This window comes from Procambarus clarkii, chromosome 2, assembly GCF_040958095.1.
Source record: "Procambarus clarkii isolate CNS0578487 chromosome 2, FALCON_Pclarkii_2.0, whole genome shotgun sequence".
Classification (NCBI taxonomy): Eukaryota; Metazoa; Arthropoda; class Malacostraca; order Decapoda; family Cambaridae; genus Procambarus; species Procambarus clarkii.
Window position 1 is genome coordinate 30,290,512 of NC_091151.1, and position 25,585 is coordinate 30,316,096.

The 25,585-nt window shown below is 45.8% G+C and overlaps 1 protein-coding gene across 1 annotated transcript in view; it reads right to left on the reverse strand.

The window, feature by feature from the left end:
- Positions 1-25,585, reverse strand: part of LOC123751924 (uncharacterized) — a 61,852-nt gene that overhangs the window by 17,721 nt on the left and 18,546 nt on the right. The window contains exons 6-7 of the mRNA XM_069324027.1: positions 6,583-6,707; positions 2,543-2,651 (exon numbers count right to left, since the gene is read on the reverse strand). Coding sequence (XP_069180128.1) covers positions 2,543-2,651; positions 6,583-6,707 — 234 coding nt within the window. The remainder of the gene's footprint in view (positions 1-2,542; positions 2,652-6,582; positions 6,708-25,585) is intronic.

Consider the following 25,585-nt stretch of genomic DNA (forward strand, 5'->3'; position numbering starts at 1 on the left):
CAACAGGGGAACTGCCAGATATTTGGAAAGCAGCTAACGTAGTCCCGATATACAAGAAAGGGGATAGACAGGAGGCACTGAACTACAGGCCAGTGTCCCTAACCTGCATACCATGCAAGCTGATGGAGAAGATTGTGCGAAAAAAACTAGTGGAGCATCTGGAGCGAAGGAACTTTGTAACACAGCATCAACATGGGTTCAGGGATGGCAGGTCCTGCCTCACAGGGTTACTTGAATTCTACGACCAGGCAACAAAAATAAGGCAAGAAAGAGAAGGGTGGGCAGACTGCATATTTTTGGATTGTCAGAAAGCCTTTGATACAGTGCCACACAAGAGGCTAGTGCGAAAGTTGGAGATGCAGGCTGGAGTGAGAGGGAAGGTACTCCGGTGGATAGAGGAATACCTAAGCAACAGGAGACAACGAGTCTGTGTGAGGGGTGAGGTCTCAGATTGGCGAGACGTCACAAGTGGAGTCCCGCAGGGGTCAGTCCTTGGACCTATACTGTTTCTGGTATATGTAAATGATCTCCCAGAGGGTATAGATTCGTTCCTCTCAATGTTTGCCGACGATGCAAAAATTATGAGGAGGATTGAAACAGAGGATGATAGTAGGAGACTACAAGATGACCTGGATAGACTGAGTGAATGGTCCAACAAATGGCTGTTGAAGTTCAACCCGAGTAAATGCATAGTAATGAAACTAGGCAGTGGAAACAGGAGGCCAGGCACAGGATACAGAATAGGAGATGAAGTACTTAATGAAACAGACAGAGAGAAAGATCTAGGAGTTGATATCACACCAAACCTGTCTCCTGAAGCCCACATAAAGAGAATAACGTCTGCGGCATATGCGAGGCTGGCTAACATCAGAACGGCGTTCAGGAACCTGTGTAAGGAATCATTCAGAATCTTGTACACCACATATGTAAGACCAATCCTGGAGTATGCGGCCCCAGCATGGAGCCCGTACCTTGTCAAGCACAAGACGAAGCTGGAAAAAGTCCAAAGGTATGCTACTAGACTAGTCCCAGAACTAAGAGGCATGAGTTATGAGGAAAGGCTACGGGAAATGCACCTCACGACACTGGAAGACAGAAGAGTAAGGGGGGACATGATCACAACCTACAAAATCCTCAGGGGAATCGACCGGGTAAACAAGGATGAACTTTTCAACACTGGTGGGACGCGAACAAGGGGACACAGGTGGAAGCTGAGTACCCAAATGAGCCACAGAGACGTTAGAAAGAACTTTTTCAGTGTCAGAGTAGTTAGCAAATGGAATGCATTAGGAAGTGATGTGGTGGAGGCTGACTCCATTCACAGTTTCAAATGTAGATATGATAGAGCCCAATAGGCTCAGGAATCTGTACACCAGTTGATTGACGGTTGAGAGGCGGGACCAAAGAGCCAGAGCTCAACCCCCGCAAGCACAATTAGGTGAGTACAATTAGGTGAGTACACACACACACACACACACACACACACACACACACACACACACATACGCTAGGGGGCCTGATACCAGAGTGGACAGCGCTCTGGACTCGTAATCCTAGAGTCCGAGTTCGATCCCCGGTGATGGCAGAAACAAAATGGGCAGAGTTTTTCACCCTGATTCCCCTTTTACCTAGCAGTAAATAGGTACCTGGGAGTTAGACAGCTGTTACGGGCTGCTTCCTGTGTGTGTGCTTGCGTGTGTGTACTCACCTATTTGTGCTTGTGGGGGTTGAGCTTTGGCTCTTTGGTCCCGCCTCTCAACTGTCAATCAACTGGTGTTTAGATTGATTGACAGTGTGTGCGTGTGTGTGTGGGGGGGGGAGAAATAGAAGTAATAGTTAATTGATTGATAGTTGAGAGGCGGACCAAAAGAGCAGAGATCAACCCCCACAAGAACAACTAGGTGAATAAACTCTCAATAAGCAACCCGTGACTGCTGTCTAACTCCCAGGTACCTATTTACTTCTAGGTGAACATGAGCTTCAGGCTGAAAGAAACTGTACCCATTTGTTTCTGACTCGGCCGGGAATCGAACCTGGGTACGACCCCCGACCGATGTCAACTCAGCCGCGAGGCCCCTTGTGTGTGTGTGTGTATGTGTTTGGGCGCCTTCAATGGACCAACAGGCCGTCTGCAGTAGTCTATTCTGTTACCTATATTAGTGGGAAGGAATATGGGGACAAGGAGATGGGATAGGAGGAAGAGATGAAGGAACAGTGCCTAACTACCTGCACCATTGGGTGGTTGAACCTCTTGATTCTTATGACAGTACTTACGAGGTCATTTTGGAGCTTTTGAAACACCACCCTTTAATCAAACAATAGGTTTGTTCTGTACAATTAATTAAATACCATTTACTTAATACTTCTCATATTCAGTACAGTTTTGTAAAAAAATTTAGTTAAAATTATGTTTCACTACTCTACATACATGACATATTTTTAACATTGAATTTGAACTTGAATCTTCAGAACTTTCACGAGCTGTGAACTAGATAAGAATAATTTTGTAATGACAAGACGTAACTAGACACACAACACTCACTAGAGTTCCTCATGTACAGCACAAGATGTCCGAAATCTGATAAGTTATCAAACTTCACCAAGTCCCCATAGATGGACCGGCAGAACTGTCTCGCTTCTGGCCACGGCACCTGTGATGGAGAGGACACCAGTGACATTGACACCTGTGGTGGAGGTGAGGGAGTGGACACTAGTAACCTGGACACCTGTGGTGGTGGTGAGGGAGTGGACACTAGTAACCTGGACACCTGTGGTGGTGAGGGAGTGGACACTATACGGACGTGGACACTACTGACCTGGACATCTGTGCTGGTGGGGGGGGGGGGGCAGGAAGTGGACTGTAATGACTGGGACACTTGTGGTGGTGGTCATTAGATCAAACAGCCTCCTTCGCACGCTTCTCACATTCCACGTGAGAAATTTAAGAGTGACATGCTCTTCAAATTCCGCATTTCTGAATGGTATAACACATACTGCTTTACTACCGTCAACGCATTATATGAGGACCTGGTCACTAAAGTAACCGGTTTTTATGACAATGTTGTAAAATCCACAAGACCCAAACCAGTGAGGAAGGGACAGAGGTGGTTCACTGACTCACGCCTTAAGCCCCTGCATGACAGAGTTCTATTCCTAGCTGAGCAGTATAAAACACATAAAACAGCTGACACCCTCAACATATTTCTTAAAGCCAGCCGAGAGTTTAGAGAGCTAAAGGAACAGGTGTATAACCAGCACTGGAAACAGTTTTTGCAAGGCATCAATCATGCAACATCCTCATCCCAAATGTGGAATAAAATTAAAAAGATTTCCCGTCCTAGCAGTCGTCAACTTGATCACCATTCACCTGTAGACTATGCCGACATGCTGCTTCAGCAATATGCAAGCACTGCTAGTATAAGCAGCCTGCCCCTAGATGTGCAAAACTATCTGGCTAGTACCAAAATAAATCGTAACTTCAATATTGAAATTGCCTGTAGTGAAATAGGGCCTGATGATAACTATGGCATTACCCCCTTTGAAATTAAAAATGCACTCAAGAAAGGTAAGGCTACCTCTCCTGGAGAGGATGGCATCACATACAACACCATGAGAGTACTTGCTGAGCTGCCAAATACCCCTTTGCTAGAATTGTTTAATCAGAGTCTAAGGCAGGGTGTTTTACCTGACCGCTGGACTCAGGGACTCATAATACCCATACCCAAGCCTAATTCACAAAAATTTAGACCCATTTCTCTGACGTCGTGCATGTGTAAAGTTCTTGAGAGAATTATTCTCGACAGACTAATGTTTCAAATCAAGCCCCACCTTGCCCCTAACCTGTATGGTTTCCTTCCTGGAAGAAGCACACAAACTTGCTCTGCTGAGTATTTTATCAGAGAGGGGCCAAACTCTCAGGCGGCATTTATTGATCTCCAAACTGCTTTTGATACAGCAAACAGATAAATAATCCTAGAACAGCTAGCCTCTTTTGGAGTTAAGGGAAGACTGTTGACATGGCTCATGGGTTACCTGAGTAACAGAACCGCCTCAGTCCTTTTCAAGGGGGTCAAAAGTAAACTCTGTGCACCCTTTGAGTTGGGTACACCCCAGGGTGGAGTGCTAAGTCCTACACTGTTCAATGTTCTAATTGAAATTAATTAAGATTGATTATGAAATTAAGAATCATAAATTAACAATTGATATTCCCACACTACCTGACGAAGCCGTCATTTGTTATGCCGATGATATATGCATTGTTGCAAATTCCCAAACTAGACTGCAAGCTCTACTTGATTCATTCGCTGCTAAAAGCATTGAATGCGGTCTTGTTATCTCTATAACTAAATCCAGAGTTCTCCATCCCCGAGAGAATACTTATGTCCCTATAACTTTCAAGGTCAACAGCCAGAACATTGAAACGTGTGGGCAGCACAAATACCTTGGAGTTGGTATTAATAGTGACATTGTTAATGATCTACTCCGTAGGTTAAAAGAAAGACTAAAACCATTGAAAACACTTACTGGTAAGAATATTGGTATCAATATTAAATATGCTAGACTATTCTATATGATGTTCGTTAGATCTCTCGTTGATTATAATGCTCTGCACCTAATTAATTTCCCCTCCTCTGTGTTGGAGAAACTTGGAGTAGTACAGAATGAGGCCATGAGGATAATTCTTGGTGCCCCAAGATGCACAAGAATCATCAACATGCGGGAAGAACTGAAGCTTCCAACCATACTAGAGAGAATAATGCAAGTCAACACCACCTTTTGCCTTAAAGTCATGAGAGATCCTACATCTCCTGCATTGCTCAGAGACAAATTATTTAGTGCTGTTAACACCCTTTTGACTGGTGCCGACATACCAACTCACTCCTTTTCTGATAATTGGCTGAGCAACAATGCTTACAATCTCATTAAACTTAACATTCCCTTTAAATGCAATCTACCTGTCTCTGATATTCCTCTTTATCTGTACCCCACCATTCAAGTATCATACATACCTGTCACCAAGAAAGATAATGAGAATCTTGCTCTTCTCAAAGCTGTCACTCTTGAAACAATTGCCTCCTCCATCGAGAGTTTAAGATCTCACGAGCACTGTGTCTACACCGACGGCTCAGTCCAATCCTCTACTGGACGGACTGCAGCGGCATGTAGGTTTTATAGAAATAATATTTGCACAAAGACTGTCAGTGTCAGGTTAAACAACTGGCTGACCTCCACACAAGCAGAACTAGCAGCATTACACCTAGCTACCAGTACATCAAAAAACATTGGAGGAGGAATAATATTCTGTGATTCAAAGTCTGCTCTTCAAGCAATCGAAAACTTCTCTTGGAAGACCGACAGCAAGAACTTCATACTCCCAATTATAAATGACCTAATTGATGCACAGAGTAAAGGGTCTCGAATTTCCTTTGTATGGATACATTCACACATAAATATAACCCATCATAATGAGACAGACATTGCAGCCAAATTAGCGTGTATCAAGTTTGAAATTGAATTAGATCTAGGTATCCCCATCTCTGCTGTCAAAACTGTATTGGTCCAAACATTCAGATCTGATAGGAAAAAACTTACTGACTCCCAACGACCTGAAAGTACTAGTATAAAAAGCTATGATTTGTTCAGATCTGAAACCTACATCTATAAACAGCACAAAACGTGCACTAGACTGTGCGACGCAGTGGTTGCAAGGATCAGGTTGGGTTACCGTTACCTGTGGCAGGTGGCTGCAGGTGACGGATCTCCCAATCCTGAGCACTCCAGTTGCAAACTCTGTGAGCAGGAACTACAGCACGATCTCCCGCACTACATCACTAAATGCCCAGTTATTAGACCTTTCAGACCAGTTAGCATGAGGTACCTGGAGCTTAGCAATTACTTTATTCACTCTCGTATTCTTGAAGATATCTTCACAGTATACCCGAAATTTGCCAGTGCTGGCTATTAAACACATGGCTCTGTATGACTAACCATCCTGCGAGATGGGGACTTGTATTACCACTGCTACCTTATTCAATCTTGTGTTGTTGATATCCTCAAAATGCATCCAGAGTCTGCCAGTGCAGACCGCTTATCACATGCCTCTGTATGACTAACCATCCTGTGTGATGGGGATTTTTTTTAGCATCACCTTGTTAGCTTTTTTTTTTTGACACATCGTACTCCACTTCATATAGTCTAGGGTAGCTGCACTAATGCAGATGTACCTCATTTCTTAATAAAAAAAAAAAAGTGGTGGTGGTGAGGGAGTGGAGAGTACTGACAGACACTGGTAGTGAGGGTGGGAATGGGCAGTATTGACAGGGACGCCTGTGGTGGGGGAGGGGGGGGGAGTGTTGGACAATGCATGTATTCTTAATCTTCATAGAACTGCGAATATTACTAGATATATTTTATACTCTAATTCATATAGCTTTAAAATGCTGTTTTATTACAGAGAAGCAAAATAGCTATGTAAACTCCAATAAGTTAAATATATTGCTTTAGTTATCAATTATAATTAAAAAGGCTGAGAGCGGGTCATCTCCAGCCCTAAACACCAGAGATAAGTGACCTTTGACCGACCTTGGCCGGGGAGAAGAGGGCGAGGCAGAGCTGGCCGACCCGGGTGTACAACATCGGACAGTCCCGCTTCTGGTTCTTCAGCGAGGTGTTGACGGCCGTCGTCAGCACTGCCACAATCCCACTGGCTGGGGCAGGAAGGTTGTGTTATGGTGGTCATGGTGGAGGGCCCCATGTTGCTGGGGGCAGGAAGGTTGTGTTATGGTGGTCATGGGAGAGGGCCCCATGTTGCTGGGGGCAGGAAGGTTGTGTTATGGTGGTCATGGGAGAGGGCCCCATGTTGCTAGGGGCAGGAAGGTTGTGTAATGGTGGTCATGGTGGAGGGCCCCATGTTGCTGGGGGCAGGAAGGTTGTGTTATGGTGGTCATGGGAGAGGGCCCCATGTTGCTAGGGGCAGGAAGGTTGTGTTATGGTGGTCATGGGAGAGGGCCCCATGTTGCTGGGGGCAGGAAGGTTGTGTTATGGTGGTCATGGGAGAGGGCCCCATGTTGCTAGGGGCAGGAAGGTTGTGTTATGGTGGTCATGGTGGAGGGCCCCATGTTGCTGGGGGCAGGAAGGTTGTGTTATGGTGGTCATGGGAGAGGGCCCCATGTTGCTGGGGACAGGAAGGTTGTGTTATGGTGGTCATGGTGGAGGGCCCCATGTTGCTGGGGGCAGGAAGGTTGTGTTATGGTGGTCATGGGAGAGGGCCCCATGTTGCTAGGGGCAGGAAGGTTGTGTTATGGTGGTCATGGTGGAGGGCCCCATGTTGCTGGGGGCAGGAAGGTTGTGTTATGGTGGTCATGGTGGAGGGCCCCATGTTGCTGGGGACAGGAAGGTTGTGTTATGGTGGTCATGGTGGAGGGCCCCATGTTGCTGGGGGCAGGAAGGTTGTGTTATGGTGGTCATGGTGGAGGGCCCCATGTTGCTGGGGGCAGGAAGGTTGTGTTATGGTGGTCATAGGAGAGGGCCCCATGTTGATGGGGGCAGGAAGGTTGTGTTATGGTGGTCATGGTGGAGGGCCCCATGTTGCTGGGGACAGGAAGGTTGTGTTATGGTGGTCATGGTGGAGGGCCCCATGTTGCTGGGGGCAGGAAGGTTGTGTTATGGTGGTCATAGGAGAGGGCCCCATGTTGCTGGGGGCAGGAAGGTTGTGTTATGGTGGTCATGGTGGAGGGCCCATGTTGCTGGGGGCAGGAAGGGTGTGTTATGGTGGTCATGGGGGAGGGCCCATGTTGCTGGGGGCAGGAAGGTTGTGTTATGGTGGTCATGGTGGAGGGCCCCATGTTGCTGGGGCAGGAAGGTTGTGTTATGGTGGTCATGGTGGAGGGCCCATGTTGCTGGGGGCAGGAAGGTTGTGTTATGGTGGTCATGGTGGAGGGCCCCATGTTGCTGGGGACAGGAAGGTTGTGTTATGGTGGTCATGGTGGAGGGCCCCATGTTGCTGGGGACAGGAAGGTTGTGTTATGGTGGTCATGGTGGAGGGCCCCATGTTGCTAGGGACAGGAAGGTTGTGTTATGGTGGTCATGGTAGAGGGCCCCATGTTGCTGGGGACAGGAAGGTTGTGTTATGGTGGTCATGGTGGAGGGCCCCATGTTGCTGGGGACAGGAAGGTTGTGTTATGGTGGTCATGGTGGAGGGCCCCATGTTGCTTGTGGCAGGAATCTTGTGTTATGGTGGTCATGGTGGAGGGCCCCATGTTGCTGGGGGCAGGAAGGTTGTGTTATGGTGGTCATGGTGGAAGGCCCCATGTTGCTGGGGACAGGAAGGTTGTGTTATGGTGGTCACGGTGGAGGGCCCATGTTGCTGGGGGCAGGAAGGTTGTGTTATGGTAGTAATGGTGGAGGGCCCATGTTGCTGGGGACAGGAAGGTTGTTATGGTGGTCATGGTGGAGGGCCCATGTTGCTGGAGGCAGGAAGGTTGTGTTATGGTGGTCACGGTGGAGGGCCCCATGTTGCTGGGGGGAAGGAAGGTTGTGTTATGGTGGTCACGGTGGAGGGCCCCATGTTGCTGGGGGCAGGAAGGTTGTGTTATGGTGGTCACGGTGGAGGGCCCTATGTTGCTGGGGGCAGGAAGGTTGTGTTATGGTGGTCACGGTGGAGGGCCCCATGTTGCTGGGGGCAGGAAGGTTGTGTTATGGTGGTCATGGTGGAGGGCCCCATGTGGCTGGGGGCAGGAAGGTTGTGTTATGGTGGTCACGGTGGAGGGCCCCATGTTGCTGGGGGCAGGAAGGTTGTGTTATGGTGGTCATGGTGGAGGGCCCCATGTTGCTGGGGGGAAGGAAGGTTGTTTTATGGTGGTCACGGTGGAGGGCCCCATGTTGCTGGGGGCAGGAAGGTTGTGTTATGGTGGTCACGGTGGAGGGCCCCATGTTGCTGGGGGCAGGAAGGTTGTGTTATGGTGGTCACGGTGGAGGGCCCATGTTGCTGGGGGCAGGAAGGTTGTGTTATGGTAGTAATGGTGGAGGGCCCATGTTGCTGGGGACAGGAAGGTTGTTATGGTGGTCATGGTGGAGGGCCCATGTTGCTGGAGGCAGGAAGGTTGTGTTATGGTGGTCACGGTGGAGGGCCCCATGTTGCTGGGGACAGGAAGGTTGTATTATGGTGGTCATGGTGGAGGGCCCCATGTTGCTGGGGACAGGAAGGTTGTGTTATGGTGGTCATGGTGGAGGGCCCCATGTTGCTAGGGACAGGAAGGTTGTGTTATGGTGGTCATGGTAGAGGGCCCCATGTTGCTGGGGACAGGAAGGTTGTGTTATGGTGGTCATGGTGGAGGGCCCCATGTTGCTGGGGACAGGAAGGTTGTGTTATGGTGGTCATGGTGGAGGGCCCCATGTTGCTTGTGGCAGGAATCTTGTGTTATGGTGGTCATGGTGGAGGGCCCCATGTTGCTGGGGGCAGGAAGGTTGTGTTATGGTGGTCATGGTGGAAGGCCCCATGTTGCTGGGGACAGGAAGGTTGTGTTATGGTGGTCACGGTGGAGGGCCCATGTTGCTGGGGGCAGGAAGGTTGTGTTATGGTAGTAATGGTGGAGGGCCCATGTTGCTGGGGACAGGAAGGTTGTTATGGTGGTTATGGTGGAGGGCCCATGTTGCTGGAGGCAGGAAGGTTGTGTTATGGTGGTCACGGTGGAGGGCCCCATGTTGCTGGGGGGAAGGAAGGTTGTGTTATGGTGGTCACGGTGGAGGGCCCCATGTTGCTGCGGGCAGGAAGGTCGTGTTATGGTGGTCACGGTGGAGGGCCCTATGTTGCTGGGGGCAGGAAGGTTGTGTTATGGTGGTCACGGTGGAGGGCCCCATGTTGCTGGGGGCAGGAAGGTTGTGTTATGGTGGTCATGGTGGAGGGCCCCATGTTGCTGGGGGCAGGAAGGTTGTGTTATGGTGGTCACGGTGGAGGGCCCCATGTTGCTGGGGGCAGGAAGGTTGTGTTATGGTGGTCATGGTGGAGGGCCCCATGTTGCTGGGGGGAAGGAATGTTGTGTTATGGTGGTCACGGTGGAGGGCCCCATGTTGCTGGGGGCAGGAAGGTTGTGTTATGGTGGTCACGGTGGAGGGCCCCATGTTGCTGGGGGCAGGAAGGTTGTGTTATGGTGGTCACGGTGGAGGGCCCATGTTGCTGGGGGCAGGAAGGTTGTGTTATGGTAGTAATGGTGGAGGGCCCATGTTGCTGGGGACAGGAAGGTTGTTATGGTGGTCATGGTGGAGGGCCCCATGTTGCTGGGGGCAGGAAGGTTGTGTTATGGTGGTCACGGTGGAGGGCCCCATGTTGCTGGGGGCAGGAAGGTTGTGTTATGGTGGTCACGGTGGAGGGCCCTATGTTGCTGGGGGCAGGAAGGTTGTGTTATGGTGGTCACGGTGGAGGGCCCCATGTTGCTGGGGGCAGGAAGGTTGTGTTATGGTGGTCATGGTGGAGGGCCCCATGTTGCTGGGGGCAGGAAGATTGTGTTATGGTGGTCACGGTGGAGGGCCCCATGTTGCTGGGGGCAGGAAGGTTGTGTTATGGTGGTCATGGTGGAGGGCCCCATGTTGCTGGGGGGAAGGAAGGTTGTGTTATGGTGGTCACGGTGGAGGGCCCCATGTTGCTGGGGGCAGGAAGGTTGTGTTATGGTGGTCATGGTGGAGGGCCCCATGTTGCTGGGGGGAAGGAAGGTTGTGTTATGGTGGTCACGGTGGAGGGCCCCATGTTGCTGGGGGCAGGAAGGTTGTGTTATGGTGGTCACGGTGGAGGGCCCCATGTTGCTGGGGGCAGGAAGGTTGTGTTATGGTGGTCACGGTGGAGGGCCCCATGTTGCTGGGGCAGGAAGGTTGTGTTATGGTGGTCATGGTGGAGGGCCCCATGTTGCTGGGGCAGGAAGGTTGTGTTATGGTGGTCATGGAGGAGGGCCCCATGTTGCTGGGGGCAGGAAGGTTGTGTTAGGGTGGTCATAGGGGAGGGCCCATGTTGCTGGGGCAGGAAGGTTGTGTTATGGTGGTCATGGGGGAGGGCCCATGTTGCTGGGGCAGGAAGGTTGTGTCATGGTGGTCATGGGGGAGGGCCCCATGTTGCTGGGGCAGGAAGGTTGTGTTATGGTGGTCATGGGGGAGGGCCCATGTTGCTGGGGACAGGAAGGTTGTGTTATGGTGGTCATGGGGAAGGGCAGTAGAGTGACTTACGCCATAGACGATGCGTTCCTCCTGCCAGCTGGTGTAAACAAGCGCATCAGCTGGCAGTTGGAGCGCATCGTTTACGGCGTATGGAGGTGGGTAAGGGTTGCGGGGGTTAAGCTCCACCCTGGAGTGTGATAGGTGTAGTTAACTATTTTAAAGGTGATGGGGGAGAGAGGAAGAGTTTTTCTGTATATAGTAAGAGACCATATGGGTTAAAGGTGGTGAAGTGGGAGGAGTTATGTGAGGGAGTAGAGTGTGGGTATATCTATCATATGGGTCGATTAGTAAGTATTTAAATGTGACGACGTCGAGGATGTGTGGGGGGGGTGAACAGAAAGGTGTGTGCAGGTAATTGGTTGAGAGATGAGTAGGAGTAGGAGGCAGCGTGACGTATGGGCAGGTATGTAGAGGAGGATGTGAATGGTATGGGGGAGGTTAGCTGATTTGGGTAGCTGATAAGCGTATCCTTAGCGATGTCAGTGTGTTGCGATGTCATTATGTCAAAAATAAGAAAGAGAAACAGAAGCTGAGGCATTGAGACAGATCTGATTACACTGAGAAAAGAATGAGAAAGAGATATGAATAGCTAAGACATTGAAAATTAAAATAAAACGTAGAGAGTATAAACGAGGGAGAAAAAGATATGGTACCAGATAATTAGCTTATGGGAGGAAAGAGAATGTTAAAAGGGAAGAAGAACCTAAATCAAATATTAAACACAACATACACAGAGGAGAAACAATGTTTGAATTACTTGAAGAAAAACTTTAACTGAAAGGATAGGGTGAGGATATTATATTTAACAAATATAGCCAGCACGTGCATGCATAATCACCTCATCTTAAATAATACTACTTGAATATATATAAATACCTCTCTTAATCAATTTTATCTTGAAAATGCATAAACACTTGGATATGAGTTTTACAAAATGTAGTGAAATAGTAATTGTGTATCCCACCTCTCAACTGTCACACAAGTGATGAACAGTTTCCTGAGTCTACTGGACTCTATCATATCTACATTTGAAACTGTGTATTGTTATAGTGCTCTCCTTTATCTTCCCTTATCCAGTGAGAAGAGTCATATCTCTACACCCTGCAGGTTCCCCGAGGTGCAGGGATTCGTTTGACATAGGTGACAGCTAGCATGAGTACTTATTCAGGTGTAAAATTGTTATTTTAGTTTTGGCTTGCAAGGGGGTTTACGACCTTGGTGTACACAAACTGGCGAGGGGCTGACAAAAGTTTGCCAAAATCGTGACGATGCCAGCAGGCTGGCTATTGGCTGGCTGTGGTCACGTGACGAGAGTGACCAATGAGAGCCTACCCCTGGGTGCTGTGACATCACCGGGAGGCCGGGCTGAGGGCTTGCAGAGTGCTGGGCGCTCAGAGATTCACGACGAGCAGACGTGCCCTGATTGAGCTCTCAAGTTCGGAGGTCCAGGCGCCTCATCCAGTGGAATACGCAACCTAACATATTTGCAGTGACTACAGAAGACTAACACACTTGAGGGAAGTGCGAGGAAGCCGAGTTCCAGCGGTGTAAGGGCGCCGAGGACTGTGAGCTGATAGTCTTGGAGGAGTCAAGAGTGGCGACGACAGGAGCGGTGCGTGGCTCCCCGCCAGCAGAACTCCGAGGTGTTCAGAACTGCTGCGATTGGATCGCATCCACTAGGAACTCAGAAAGAAGAAGCCGCTTCTGAATCTATGAGTATTTGGTCTCAGTGAAGGAGCAATCGAGGGAGACGACGTGAGCATGGACCACTGGCCTGGCCAGCGATCAGGAACTGCACATTTGGGAGCGAGTACGGCAACGACGCGCAGCTTCACATCACCTAGTAACTCGACCGGAACGCCGAGGAACGACGTGAGGGACCGAGGACCACGACGACCATCGGAGTCCAGGCATCTGAGGGCAGGATATGTTAAAGGTAGATCATTATATTCCCTCCCATTTCCCTTGATAATTAGGCAATATAGGCCTAGAAGTATATATAGGATGTTACTAGAATGTCTATTGATTCTTAGAAGTAGATTCTTAGTAGTAGAAGGCCAGCTTGCATATGTTATCTACTACCTGGTGAAGACAGCGAGTGGCCGATCCAAGAGGACTGTGTCTACAGGAAGTTAATCGCCTTGTGGGGGGAGCCGAGATCCTTTAAACTCGCCCAGCTGACACAAGTTGTCAGCGGTCACCAGAGAAGCGCTGCTGTCCACTACTACAATATATATATTATATATATAATATATATATATTGTAGTAGGTGGTATAGGTATTGTAGTATAAATATATTAGTCTCCGTGGTGTAGTGGTAAGACACTCGCCTGGCGTTCCGCGAGCGCTATGTCATGGGTTCGTATCCTGGCCGGGGAGGATTTACTGGGCGCAAATCCTTAACTGTAGCCTCTGTTTAACGCAACAGTAAAATGTGCACTTGGATGAAAAAACGAATCTTCGTGGCGGGGATCGTATTCCAGAGACCTGCCCGAAACGCTACGCGTACTAGTGGCTGTACAAGAATGTAACAACTCTTGTATATATCTCAAAAAAAAAAAAAATTATTACATGTATATTGCTCTCATGTTTATGTAGTTTTCTCTTCAGTAAACTTTATCCCTTTTTATCATCGCTTTTGTATGTCTCCTCCATCTCATTGAGCATTGTAAACAAATTATATTAGATTGCACCACGCTAGTACTGGTAATAAATGAAAAAGAGACCATGGGTGGCAACACTATCAAATTTGAAATAAAAGCGTTGCTGGGACGCAGAGATCATCAGAGGTCCCGACCTCTCCATAGGGTGCAGTCGCACCTCCACAGATCTCCAGTATCAGCTAATGATGCTGGTAAAGGCTCCAAAGGGCCACCACTTACGGGCTATTAATGCCCATGCCACCTTTTGGGTGGCTTAATCTTCATCAATCAATCGATCTGCAGAGAAGATTACCCAGCTGTTGACCGGAATAAAGGGTGAGAACTGAGGTAAGGCCGGAGGTCCGGCAAAACTTTGTACGTGTAGGTGGGCTGGCCCAGTGGTGTTGTTGCATATTGCAGGATCGAGCACAGGCAGTGTGTGCTGGGCTTTCTCCTCTCCCCCTTGGGTCCATTGTCAAGTGGTGGTGACCGGACTTGAGGCATGATTTGAAGAGCGCCCTGGGTGTGGTCAACGGTACCCCAGTAGAGGGAGTAAAGACCCGCGGGGTTGGGTTATAGGATCATTAACATACACCTCCGTTGTTTAACTGTAACTCCCGTCATACAAGGCCAAGGTGAGTGACGAGTGACAGTATTGAGTCTTTCTTCGACTCTTACTTACCTAATGCGTTCCTTCTGTTAACTGCTCTTACTGAAAAAGGTCTTTCTAACGCTCCTGTAGCTCATTTTAGGTATACGGTGTCCTCCTGTGTTCCTTGTTTGCATAACCGTGTCAAACATTTTATCTTTATCTACTCGGGGATTCCGTAAATAATCAGTAAAAATCAGTAAAATAAGAATCGATGATCTTCATATAGCATAGTCAAGACTGTAATTAATTAATACACAGAGAAATCTCTTAAAACTTGGCGCACTGCAAAATCTTGTCACTGTGTAAAATTTAACACTGCAAAAACTAAGTGAGTCTGGTGTAGGCTAAGAACCGAAACAAGAGAAAGAAAGAAAGTAAAAAGAAAGAAAGAGAACATCTGGATATTGAATAAGTGTTTGATGATGGTGTGAGTTCGGAGCAGAACCCATAGTATGGGGCAACTGTGGTTATTACAACAGGTCATGATGGTTTCAGTAATTGATTCTAATAGTAATTTTGATGTATTGTGTGTGTGTATTCTCAATGTCTCTGAGAATAACTTTTGATATCGTGAATAGTATTTCTGATGTGTGTGTGTACTCACCTATTTGTGTCTGCAGGATCGAGCATTGACTCTTGGATCCCGCCTTTCGAGCCATTGGTTGTTTACAGCAATGACCCCGGTCCTTATTTTCCTATCATACCTAGTTTTAAAATTACGAATAGAATTTGCTTCCATACCCTGCTCCTTAAGTGCATTCCACTTTTCCACTACTCTCACGCTAAAAAAAAACTTCCCAACATCTCTGTGACTCATCTGAGTTTCCAGCTTCCACCCATGTCCTCTCGTTCTGTTACTATTCCGTGTGAACATTTCGTCTATGTCCTCTGTCAGTGTACAGAGTGGAGAATACCTTTCTCTCTTTCTCAGTGTACTCACCTAATTGTGCTTGCGGGGGTTGAGCTTTGTCTCTTTGGTCCCGCCTCTCAGCTGTCAATCAACTGATGTACAGATTTCTACATATCTACATTTGAAACTGTGTATGGAGTCAGCCTCCACCACATCACTTCCTAGTACATTCCATTTATTAACTTCTCTGACACTGAAAAAATTCTTTCTAACGTCTCTGTGGCTCATCTGGGTACTAAATTTCCACCTGCGTCCCCTTGTTCGTGTCCCACCCGTGCTGAAGAGTTTGTCTTTGTCCACCCTGTCAATTCCCCTGAGAATTTCGTAGGTAGTTATCACGTCTCCCCTTACTCTTCTGTTTTCCAGGGACGTGAGGTTCGGCTCTTTTAGCCTTTCCTCGTAGGTCATTCCTCTCAGTTCTGGGACGAGCCTGGTGGCATACCGTTAAATCTTTGTGTGTGTGTGTGTGTGTACTCACCTATTTGTGCTTGCAGGATCGAGCATTGGCTCTTGGATCCCGCCTTTCCAGCTATCGGTTGTTTACAGCAATGACTCCTGTCCCATTTCCCTATCATACCTAGTTTTAAAATTATGAATAGTATTTGCTTCCACAACCTGTTCCCCAAGTGCATTCCATTTTTCCACTACTCTCACGCTAAAAGAAAACTTCCTAACATCTCTGTTGTGGGAACCGACCTGTGAGATTTATATTTATTTAATTTATATGAATATATATAGAATTAATATTTACGTTAATTTATATACTTCGATAGCAATTTGTATAATGATAAGTGGACTGTATTTCTGCAATAATCTCATAATCTCACAAATCGATCCTCAACACATTAGGGGGGGTTTATATTAATTTATATATATGCAGCCAATCAAACTACAGTATTAGACTACATACATTGAAGAGGTTCCTTATCTTATTTGTACAGCAGGTATAACCAGGATGTAGACACCACATTTTCCCTCTTTGAGGTAGCTTCCATCACCCTGGTAACTGATGTACAAAGCATGCTTCCTCGTCTTGACCTGTCAAAAGGGCGCTAGCTGTAAAGCCAGATACCTATATATGACAAGCTATATCAGAGAAAACACTGTACATGGAACCTTAAAGACCTGGCTTAATTACCTTTAGTATGAGGCTACCACGTGCTCTAACTAGGTCACCCTATATATTGACATTAATGGCCATTAATGAAAGATACATAGGTTTCGGAAAGAACACTTAACTTGAATTTGTTGACAGCGTGTTGAAGATGGTACACCTTTGGTTTCCATAACACTACGTCCAAGTAAAATTAACAGGAGCCGTATTTGCTCCCGTGAGCCTCTGGTCTAGTATCAACAATAGCAATGTCTAACACTCCATACTACTGACGCTACTGGCCGACATTGTCCAGATATAATAGGAGCCGAATTTTCTCCACGCGTCTCGGAGGTGACAACAACAATGGCTGCCCTCCTTCCCCACTGACGCCTGGCCTACATTGTCCAGATGTCAATAAGTGATAAAAGGGTCACATTTACTCTACTTTAATATTGATAATTAAGTTAATTTATATGAGATGTTTTATGATGGTAAAGTCCAAAGACTAATGTATTTAAGAATAATTCCCAGCAGAATAGCTGGTGAATTTATAATGGTGTGTGGTGATGATATCCCGTTTTCTTTAGACGGTAATTCCACTACAAGTTACGTTTTCTATGGGTAACTTGTTAGTAATACAGCAGCAATTATTATCTGTCTGTATGATATATTAAATGCTGTCGGATTTTCCGACATAATTCCCCAGGGGCTGCTCACGGGTCGAAGTCCTAATTAGAACAGACGAACACCGATACTCCTCCTTCGAATTATTATGAGATTTGATGTTAGTAGTTAGTAATCACACATTTGTGTGTCTGTTCGTACAGGACGGATGTCCCGTACTAGAGTTGCAGGGGTTAGAAGTCTAATGCGATTTCATTTCCCTGTTAACTCTTGTAAGGCTAATATTCAAGCCTTATTACATATTATTTAACCCAGAAGACTGAATGTGATCAAGTACTACAGTCAAGTATGATTCAGGGACTGCAGTGATATCAGTGACATTAGATATAACTTGAAGTTTCTTCAGGTAACTGGTCACTGATATATAAACACTGAGGCCCATGGAATACATCTTGATTAAATAATAAATGTATCAAATCAGTCATCAGATTTATTGGGGTTTAATTTAGTTAATTGATTCAGAAGATTGAATAGCTCATCATTAAAGTAAAGTATGGTTCTGAGACTGCAGTGGGTTCAGTGACATTGGTCGCAGTGACTTGTAGCTGTTTAGGCTACTGTTCACTGATTTGCCACTGAGGCCTCATGAACTCATCTTCAGCTTTAAATGATGATACTAACATCAACCTCTGTTACTATAGTCAGCTGTAATCTCCTAAGTATAATGCTACTGGAGAAATATAATCAGCTGACAAATTTAGATTTCTATTAGTATTGTTTATCTGCAGCCATAGGTCTCCTCAGGCTTGATACTGGGCCTGAGAGTAATTTACCTCCTGCAGAGTTTAACATGGTTATGCCCTGATATTTAGTAGGGCTACCGATGAATCGATGACAATAGTCTGTCCCTACAAGGAGACCGAAGTCGGTGAGGTGATCAGACTTAATATTATCTGCCAATTTTATTCCTCTATTTCTCAGGAATTTGGCTGTTGCTCTCAGACCTTGAACTTGTAGGTCTACTGGTACTTTGTCCACCACAATGGCTTGTACTCGACAGACGTACCTGCCTAAACGTACTGATGGTTGTACCACCTGGTAGACTTGAGGTCCTGCATCTGTTACAAACCCTGAGATATTGAATGACATCTGGGCTACAGGCCTTAATTGTAGTTCATCTGCCAACTTTTTAGTGATATATGTTCTCTGGGATCCTTGGTCAAACAACCCACGGGTATGGACCTTGGCCCTCTTATTCAGGATGGTAATTTGGGCAGTAGGCAAAGTCGTATTACCTTTAGACTTTGCCGATTGGACACTCTTTGTTTGTTGCACCTTGCAGTACTGTACTGTGGTGGGAATGCTATCTTCCACCTTGGGGTTTGGAGACGTTGTTTTGGTGTCTCTGCACAATGCTGCATGGTGCTGACCTTTGTTACACCTATTACAGGTGTGTAATTGGGTATCACAGTCCTTGATGTTATGTTTCCTGAGGCACCTCGTGCAATGTTGCAAATCTTTGAGTCGCTCAACACGGGCGTCACTATCAGGAAAATTAGGGCAGTGGTACATTGAATGTTTCTCATTGCAGAACAAACATGTTCCATAGCTTCCAGTACCCTTTGGTGTCACGTTCTTGGGTGACATGGTAACTATAGGCTTGGAGGGTCCCACTGCATATACGCCCACACTGCTACTGTTCCACTTTGGTGTTGAATTATATTGTCTAGATTGATTTGGAGTACCTTTGGTACTCTGTGGTTTACTATTATTGGTTTCTGAGGGTTTACTTGGTGGTTTTAATTTGTCATGTGTTCGTAATTGATGAACTACTAACTTTAAACCTTCAGATATTTCACTCATGGATAAGATGCTTTTATTGTAATGAGCACTCATTTGTCTCAATATGTCCCTAGGTATTTTCTCCTGGACAATTATTTTCAACACCCACTCAGCCCCGTTTGTATCTGCTGTCAGGCTGAGGGCATTGATCAATGATTCTACCTCCAGCTTGAAGACTTGGAGTGAATCAGCTGAAGCCTCCGGTGGGGGTAAATGCAACAGCTCATGAACTAAATGTGATGTTCTTACTTCTGGATCAGCATAATTATCCTTGAGGAGTTTTACTGCCGGATCATAGCCGTCATTAGTTAATCTCAGATGGGATACTACTGTTTTAGCCTCACCTGATAATTGGCCTTGCAAATAAGAGAATTTACTACTCTTTGGTAAAGATTGTTTTGAGTCCACAAGGTCAACGAATTTGTTCCAAAATTCGTCCCAATCTTCCTCATCTTTTCCTGAGAAAGTGGGTAAATTAATTGGAGGGAGTCGAGCTTCTGCTTGACTCCTATTAGATGCAACTGTTGTTGTTGTTGCTGTTGCCTTGTTCTGGGCAATTAATTTGACATAAGGCTGTAACGTGGCCTGAGTGTGATCTTCATAATTCGCAAGATCAACCATAATGTCGTCTATTTCTGTTTCTGATAAATTGGTGTTGGCAAGTTCAGCCACATATGTTGCTATTTGACATTTGATTTGCTCAAATTTACCTGCAGCTGCTTGATAATAGCTTTCCAGGTCAGCATAATCAACTTGAGATTGTTGTGACAAATCTTCACATTTCTTGATCTGTCTTGTTAAGTGGCCTTTAAGACCTGCAAGGGTTCTTTTCATTCTCCCTGCATTATCCATACTGGCTCGTTGGTGAAGCCTTGTGGGGCTTGTACTTGGGTCGCTCATAATACTGAACAAGTACTGATGGTAGCCTTGGGTAAATTCTGCACTCACTAGGCAATAATCCTACCTCTACTAGAGGTTAGCACTTAAAATTAATACACATTATATATATACAATCATACACACTAATGATTTGAGTGATAAACCAGTGTCACTGGAAGTACCTTTAGGTTAGCTCTTCTATATCACCCTAGGATGGTAGAGACACTAATTAATCACTCAAAGGTGTAATGATCATAAGTAAATTATTATATATTCAACTCAATTCGAGTTGATCAAAATTACACCCAAAATAGGGTCTGGACCATTCATTAATGGGGATAGGTTGTTGAATATAGTACAACTGACTATGGTAATAATGGGACTAAGATGAACAATAATAGTTCAACTAGTCAATTTTAATATCCTACCCTGTTGTGGGTTGGCAATTAGTAAATATTATACTGTGATCACTAGTGCAATATATATTAAATGATTCTCTGTTTTGGAGAAATAATATACACAATTATTGATAATAGCCTCTTAATTAGCCTCTATGAAACTTCTAATATTATCAAGAAGTATTAAATATTATTAGTGACCTCGCGAAATAAAGTCCACAAAATTCGTAGACAATCTCTCGCGAAATTTAACACCACGAAATCCTTGAACAATATCGCGAAGACACAGTCACTAATTTGGCTGGCTTCAATATTAGCGCTGTCATTTCACGAAATAACACGCCACCAAATATCTGTGGGTGTGCATGAAACCGCTGACGAAGCTGAACTCAGTTGAGGGGGGCTCGTGAGCTCCCACGAGGCAACGCCGCTGTCTTTGACTGGCTGGCCTTTGTTTAAATCACACTGCACTAGTATATTTAATGAATCCACTGGTTAACTGGTTCATGCGGTACTAAGATGACCAAATGTGGGTTCAAAGGATCAAATAATCCGTCATCCGGTTCGAAGATGACCAAATAATTCGGTTTCGAAGGACCAAATAATGTGGGAACCGACCTGTGAGATTTATATTTATTTAATTTATATGAATATATATAGAATTTATATTTACGTTAATTTATATACTTCGATAGCAATTTGTATGATGTTAAGGGGACTGTATTTCTGCAATAATCTCAATCTCACAAATCGATCCTCTACACATTAGGGGGGGTTTATATTAATTTATATATATGCAGCCAATCAAACTACAGTATTAGACTACATACATTGAAGAGGTTCCTTATCTTATTTGTACAGCAGGTATAACCAGGATGTAGACACCACATTTTCCCTCTTTGAGGTAGCTTCCATCACCCTGGTAACTGATGTACAAAGCATGCTTCCTCGTCTTGACCTGTCAAAAGGGCGCTAGCTGTAAAGCCAGATACCTATATATGACAAGCTATATCAGAGAAAACACTGTACATGGAACCTTAAAGACCTGGCTTAATTACCTTTAGTATGAGGCTACCACGTGCTCTAACCGGGTCACCCTATATAATGACATTAATGGCCATAAATGAAAGATACATGGGTTTCGGAAAGAACACTTAACTTGAATTTGTTGACAGCGTGTTGAAGATGGCACACCTTTGGTTTCCATAACACTACGTCCAAGTAAAATTAACAGGAGCCGTATTTGCTCCCATGAGCCTCTGGTCTAGTATCAACAATAGCAATGTCTAACACTCCATACTACTGACGCTACTGGCCGACATTGTCCAGATATAATAGGAGCCGAATTTGCTCCACGCGTCTCGGAGGTGACAACAACAATGGCTGCCCTCCTTCTCCACTGACGCCTGGCCTACATTGTCCAGATGTCAATAAGTGATAGAAGGGTCACATTTACTCTAATATTGATAATTAAGTTAATTTATATGAGATGTTTTATGATGGTAAAGTCCAAAGACTAATGTATTTAAGAATAATTCCCAGCAGAATAGCTGGTGAATTTATAATGGTGTGTGGTGATGATATCCCGTTTTCTTTAGACGGTAATTCCACTAGAAGTTACGTTTTCTATGGGTAACTTGTTGGTAATACAGCAGCAATTATTATCTGTCTGTATGATATATTAAATGCTGTCGGATTTTCCGACATCTGTGACTCATGTGAGTTTCCAGTTTCCACCCATGTCCCCTCGTTCTGTTATTATTACGTGTGAACATTTCATCAATTTCCACTTTGCCAATTCACCCGAGTATTTTATATGTCTCTATCATATCTCCTCTCTCCCTTTTTTCTCTAGTGTCGTAAGGTTCAGTTCCTTCAGACGCTCTTCATATCTCATCCCTCGTAACTCTGGGACAAGAATCGTCACAAACCTCTGAACCTTCTCCAGTTTCTTTATGTGTTTCTTCAGGTGGGGGCTCCATGATGGCGTGTGTGTGTGTGTGTGTGTGTGTGTGTGTCTGTGTGTGTGTGTGTGTGTGTGTGTGTGTGTGTGTGTGTGTGTGTGTGTGTGTGTGTATTCACCTAGTTGTGCTTGCGGGGGTTGAGCTCTGCTCTTTCGGCCCGCCTCTCAATTGTCAATCAACTGTTACTAACTACTACTACTATTTTTTTTCCACACCACACACACACACACACACACACACCAGGAAGCAACCCGTGACAGCTGACTAACTCCCATGTACCTATTTACTGCTAGGTAACAGGGGCATAGGGTGAAAGAAACTTTGCCCATAGTTTCTCACCGGCGCCCGAGATCGAACCCGGGACCACAGGATCACGTGTACAGCGTGCTGTCCGCTCGGTCGGCCGGCTCCCTCCCTCCCTGTACTCACCTATTTGTACTCACCTATTTGTGCTTGCGGGGGTTGAGCTTTGGCTCTTTGGTCCCGCCTCTCAACTGTCAATCAACTGGTGTACAGATTCCTGAGCCTACTGGGCTCTATCATATCTACATTTAAAACTGTGTATGGAGTCAGCCTCCACCACATCACTGCCTAATGCATTCCATCCGTTAACTACTCTGACACTGAAAAAGTTCCTTCTAACGTCTCTGTGGCTCATGTGGGTACTCAGTTTCCACCTGTGTCCCCTTGTTCGCGTCCCACCAGTGTTGAATAGTTTATCCTTGTTTACCCTGTCGATTCCTCTGAGGATTTTGTAGGTTGTGATCATGTCTCCTCTTACTCTTCTGTCTTCCAGTGTCGCAAGGTGCATTTCCCGCAACCTTTCCTCGTAACTCATGCCTCTTAGTTCTGGGACTAGTCTAGTGGCATACCTTTGGACTTTTTCCAGCTTCGTCTTGTGCTTGACAAGGTACGGGCTCCATGCTGGGGCCGCATACTCCAGGATTGGTCTTATATATGTGGTGTACAAGATTCTGAATGATTCCTTACACAGGTTCTTGAACGCTGTTCTGATGTTAGCCAACCTCGCATATGCCGCAGACGTTATTCTTTTTATGTGGGCTTCAGGAGACAGGTTTGGTGTGATATCAACTCCTAGATCTTTCTCTCTGTTCGTTTCATTAAGTACTTCATCTCCTATTCTGTATCCTGTGTTTGGCCTCCTATTTCCACCTCCTAGTTTCATTACTTTGCATTTACTCGGGTTGAACTTCAACAGCCATTTGTTGGACCATTCACTCAGTCTGTCTAGGTCATCTTGTAGCCTCCTACTATCGTCCTCAGTTTCAATCCTCCTCATAATTTTTGCATCATCGTCAAACATTGAGAGAAACGATTCTATACCCTCTGGAAGATCATTTACATATATCAGAAACAGTATAGGTCCAAGGACTGACCCCTGCGGTACTCCACTCGTAACGTCTCGCCAATCTGAGACCTCACCCCTCACACTGACTCGTTGTCTCCTGTTACTTAGGTACTCCTGTATCCAACGGAGTACCTTCCCTTTCACTCCAGCCTGCATCTCCAGTTTTTTCACTAGCCTCTTGTGTGGCACTGTGTCAAAGGCTTTCTGACAATCCAAAAATATGCAGTCTGCCCACCCTTCTCTTTCTTGCCTTATTTTTGTTGCCTGGTCATAGAATTCAAGTAACCCTGTGAGGCAGGACCTGCCATCCCTGAATCCATGTTGATGCTGTGTTACAAAGTTCTTTCGCTCCAGGTGCTCCACTAGCTTTCTTCGCACAATCTTCTCCATCATCTTGTGTGGTATGCAGGTTAGGGACACTGGTCTGTAATTCAGTGCCTCCTGTCTATCCCCTTTCTTGTATATCGGGACTACGTTAGCTGCTTTCCAAATTTCTGGCAGTTCCCCTGTTGCCAGTGATTTGTTATACACCATGGAGAGCGGGAGGCACAGTTCTTCTGCCCCTTCCTTTAGTATCCAAGGGGAGATTCCATCTGGGCCTATAGCCTTTGTCACATCCAATTCTAGTAAACACTTCCTTACTTCCCCGCTGGTAATCTCAAACTCTTCCAGTGGTTCCTGGTTAGCTATTCCCTCTCTTATCTCTAGGATTTCTCCTTGCTCTAAGGTGAAGACCTCTTGGAATTTCTTATTCAGTTCCTCACACACTTCCTTGTCGTTTGTAGTGAATCCTTCTGCCCCTATCCTTAATTTCATAACCTGTTCCTTTACTGTTGTTTTTCTCCTGATGTGGCTATGCAGCAATTTAGGCTGAGTCTTTGCCTTGCTTGCGATGTCATTTTCGTATTGTCTTTCTGCCTCTCTTCTCATGCTAACATATTCATTCCTGGCATTCTGGTATCTTTCTCTGCTCTCCAGTGTCCTGTTATTCCTATAGTTTCTCCATGCCCTTTTACTTTGCTGCTTAGCTAGCCTACATCTCTGATTAAACCATGGGTTTCTCATCTTCATTTCACTGTTTTCCTTTTGGACTGGGACAAACTTGTTTGCTGCGTCCTTGCATTTTTGCGTGATGTATTCCATCATATCTTGGGCTTCTTTTCCCTGAGCTCTGTTTCCCATGCTATATCTGCTTGGCATTTTCTTATCTCCTCATAGTTTCCCTTTCGGTATGCTAACCTTTTGGTTTCGGTATCCCTCCTCGAGTTCAATAACCCTTCTTCAATCAGGTACTCAAACACCAATACACTGTGGTCGCTCATTCCTACTGGGTCCTCAAAACTGATTTCTCTTATGTCAGAGTCGTTCAGGGTGAAAACCAGGTCGAAAACCTGGAGAGTGTGTGTGTGTGTGTGTGTGTGTACTCACCAATTTGTACTCATCTATTTGTGCCTGCGGGGGTTGTGTTCTGGCTCTTTGCTCCCTCTTCTCAACCGCCAATCAACAGGTGTACTAGTTCCTGAGCCTATTGGGCTTTATCACATCTACACTTGATACTGTGTATGGAGTCAGCCTCCACCGCATCACTTCCTAACGCATTTCATTTGTCAACCACTCTGACACTAAAAAAGTTCTTTCTAATATCTCTGTTGCTCATTTGGGCACTCAGTTTCCACCTGTGTCCCCTAGTGCGTGTGCCCCTTGTGTTAAATAGCCTGTCTTTATCTACCCTATCAATTCCCTTGAGAATCTTAAATGTGGTGATCATGTCCCGCCTAACTCTTTTGTCTTCCAACAAAGTGAGTGTGTGTGTGTGTGTGTACTCACCTAGTTGTACTCACCTAGTTGTGCTTGCGGGGGTTGAGCTCTGGCTCTTTGGTCCCACCTCTCAACCGTCAATCAACAGGTGTACAGATTCCTGAGCCTATTGGGCTCTATCATATCTACACTTAAAACTGTGTATGGAGTCAGCCTCCACCACATCACTTCCTAAGGTGTGTGTGTGTA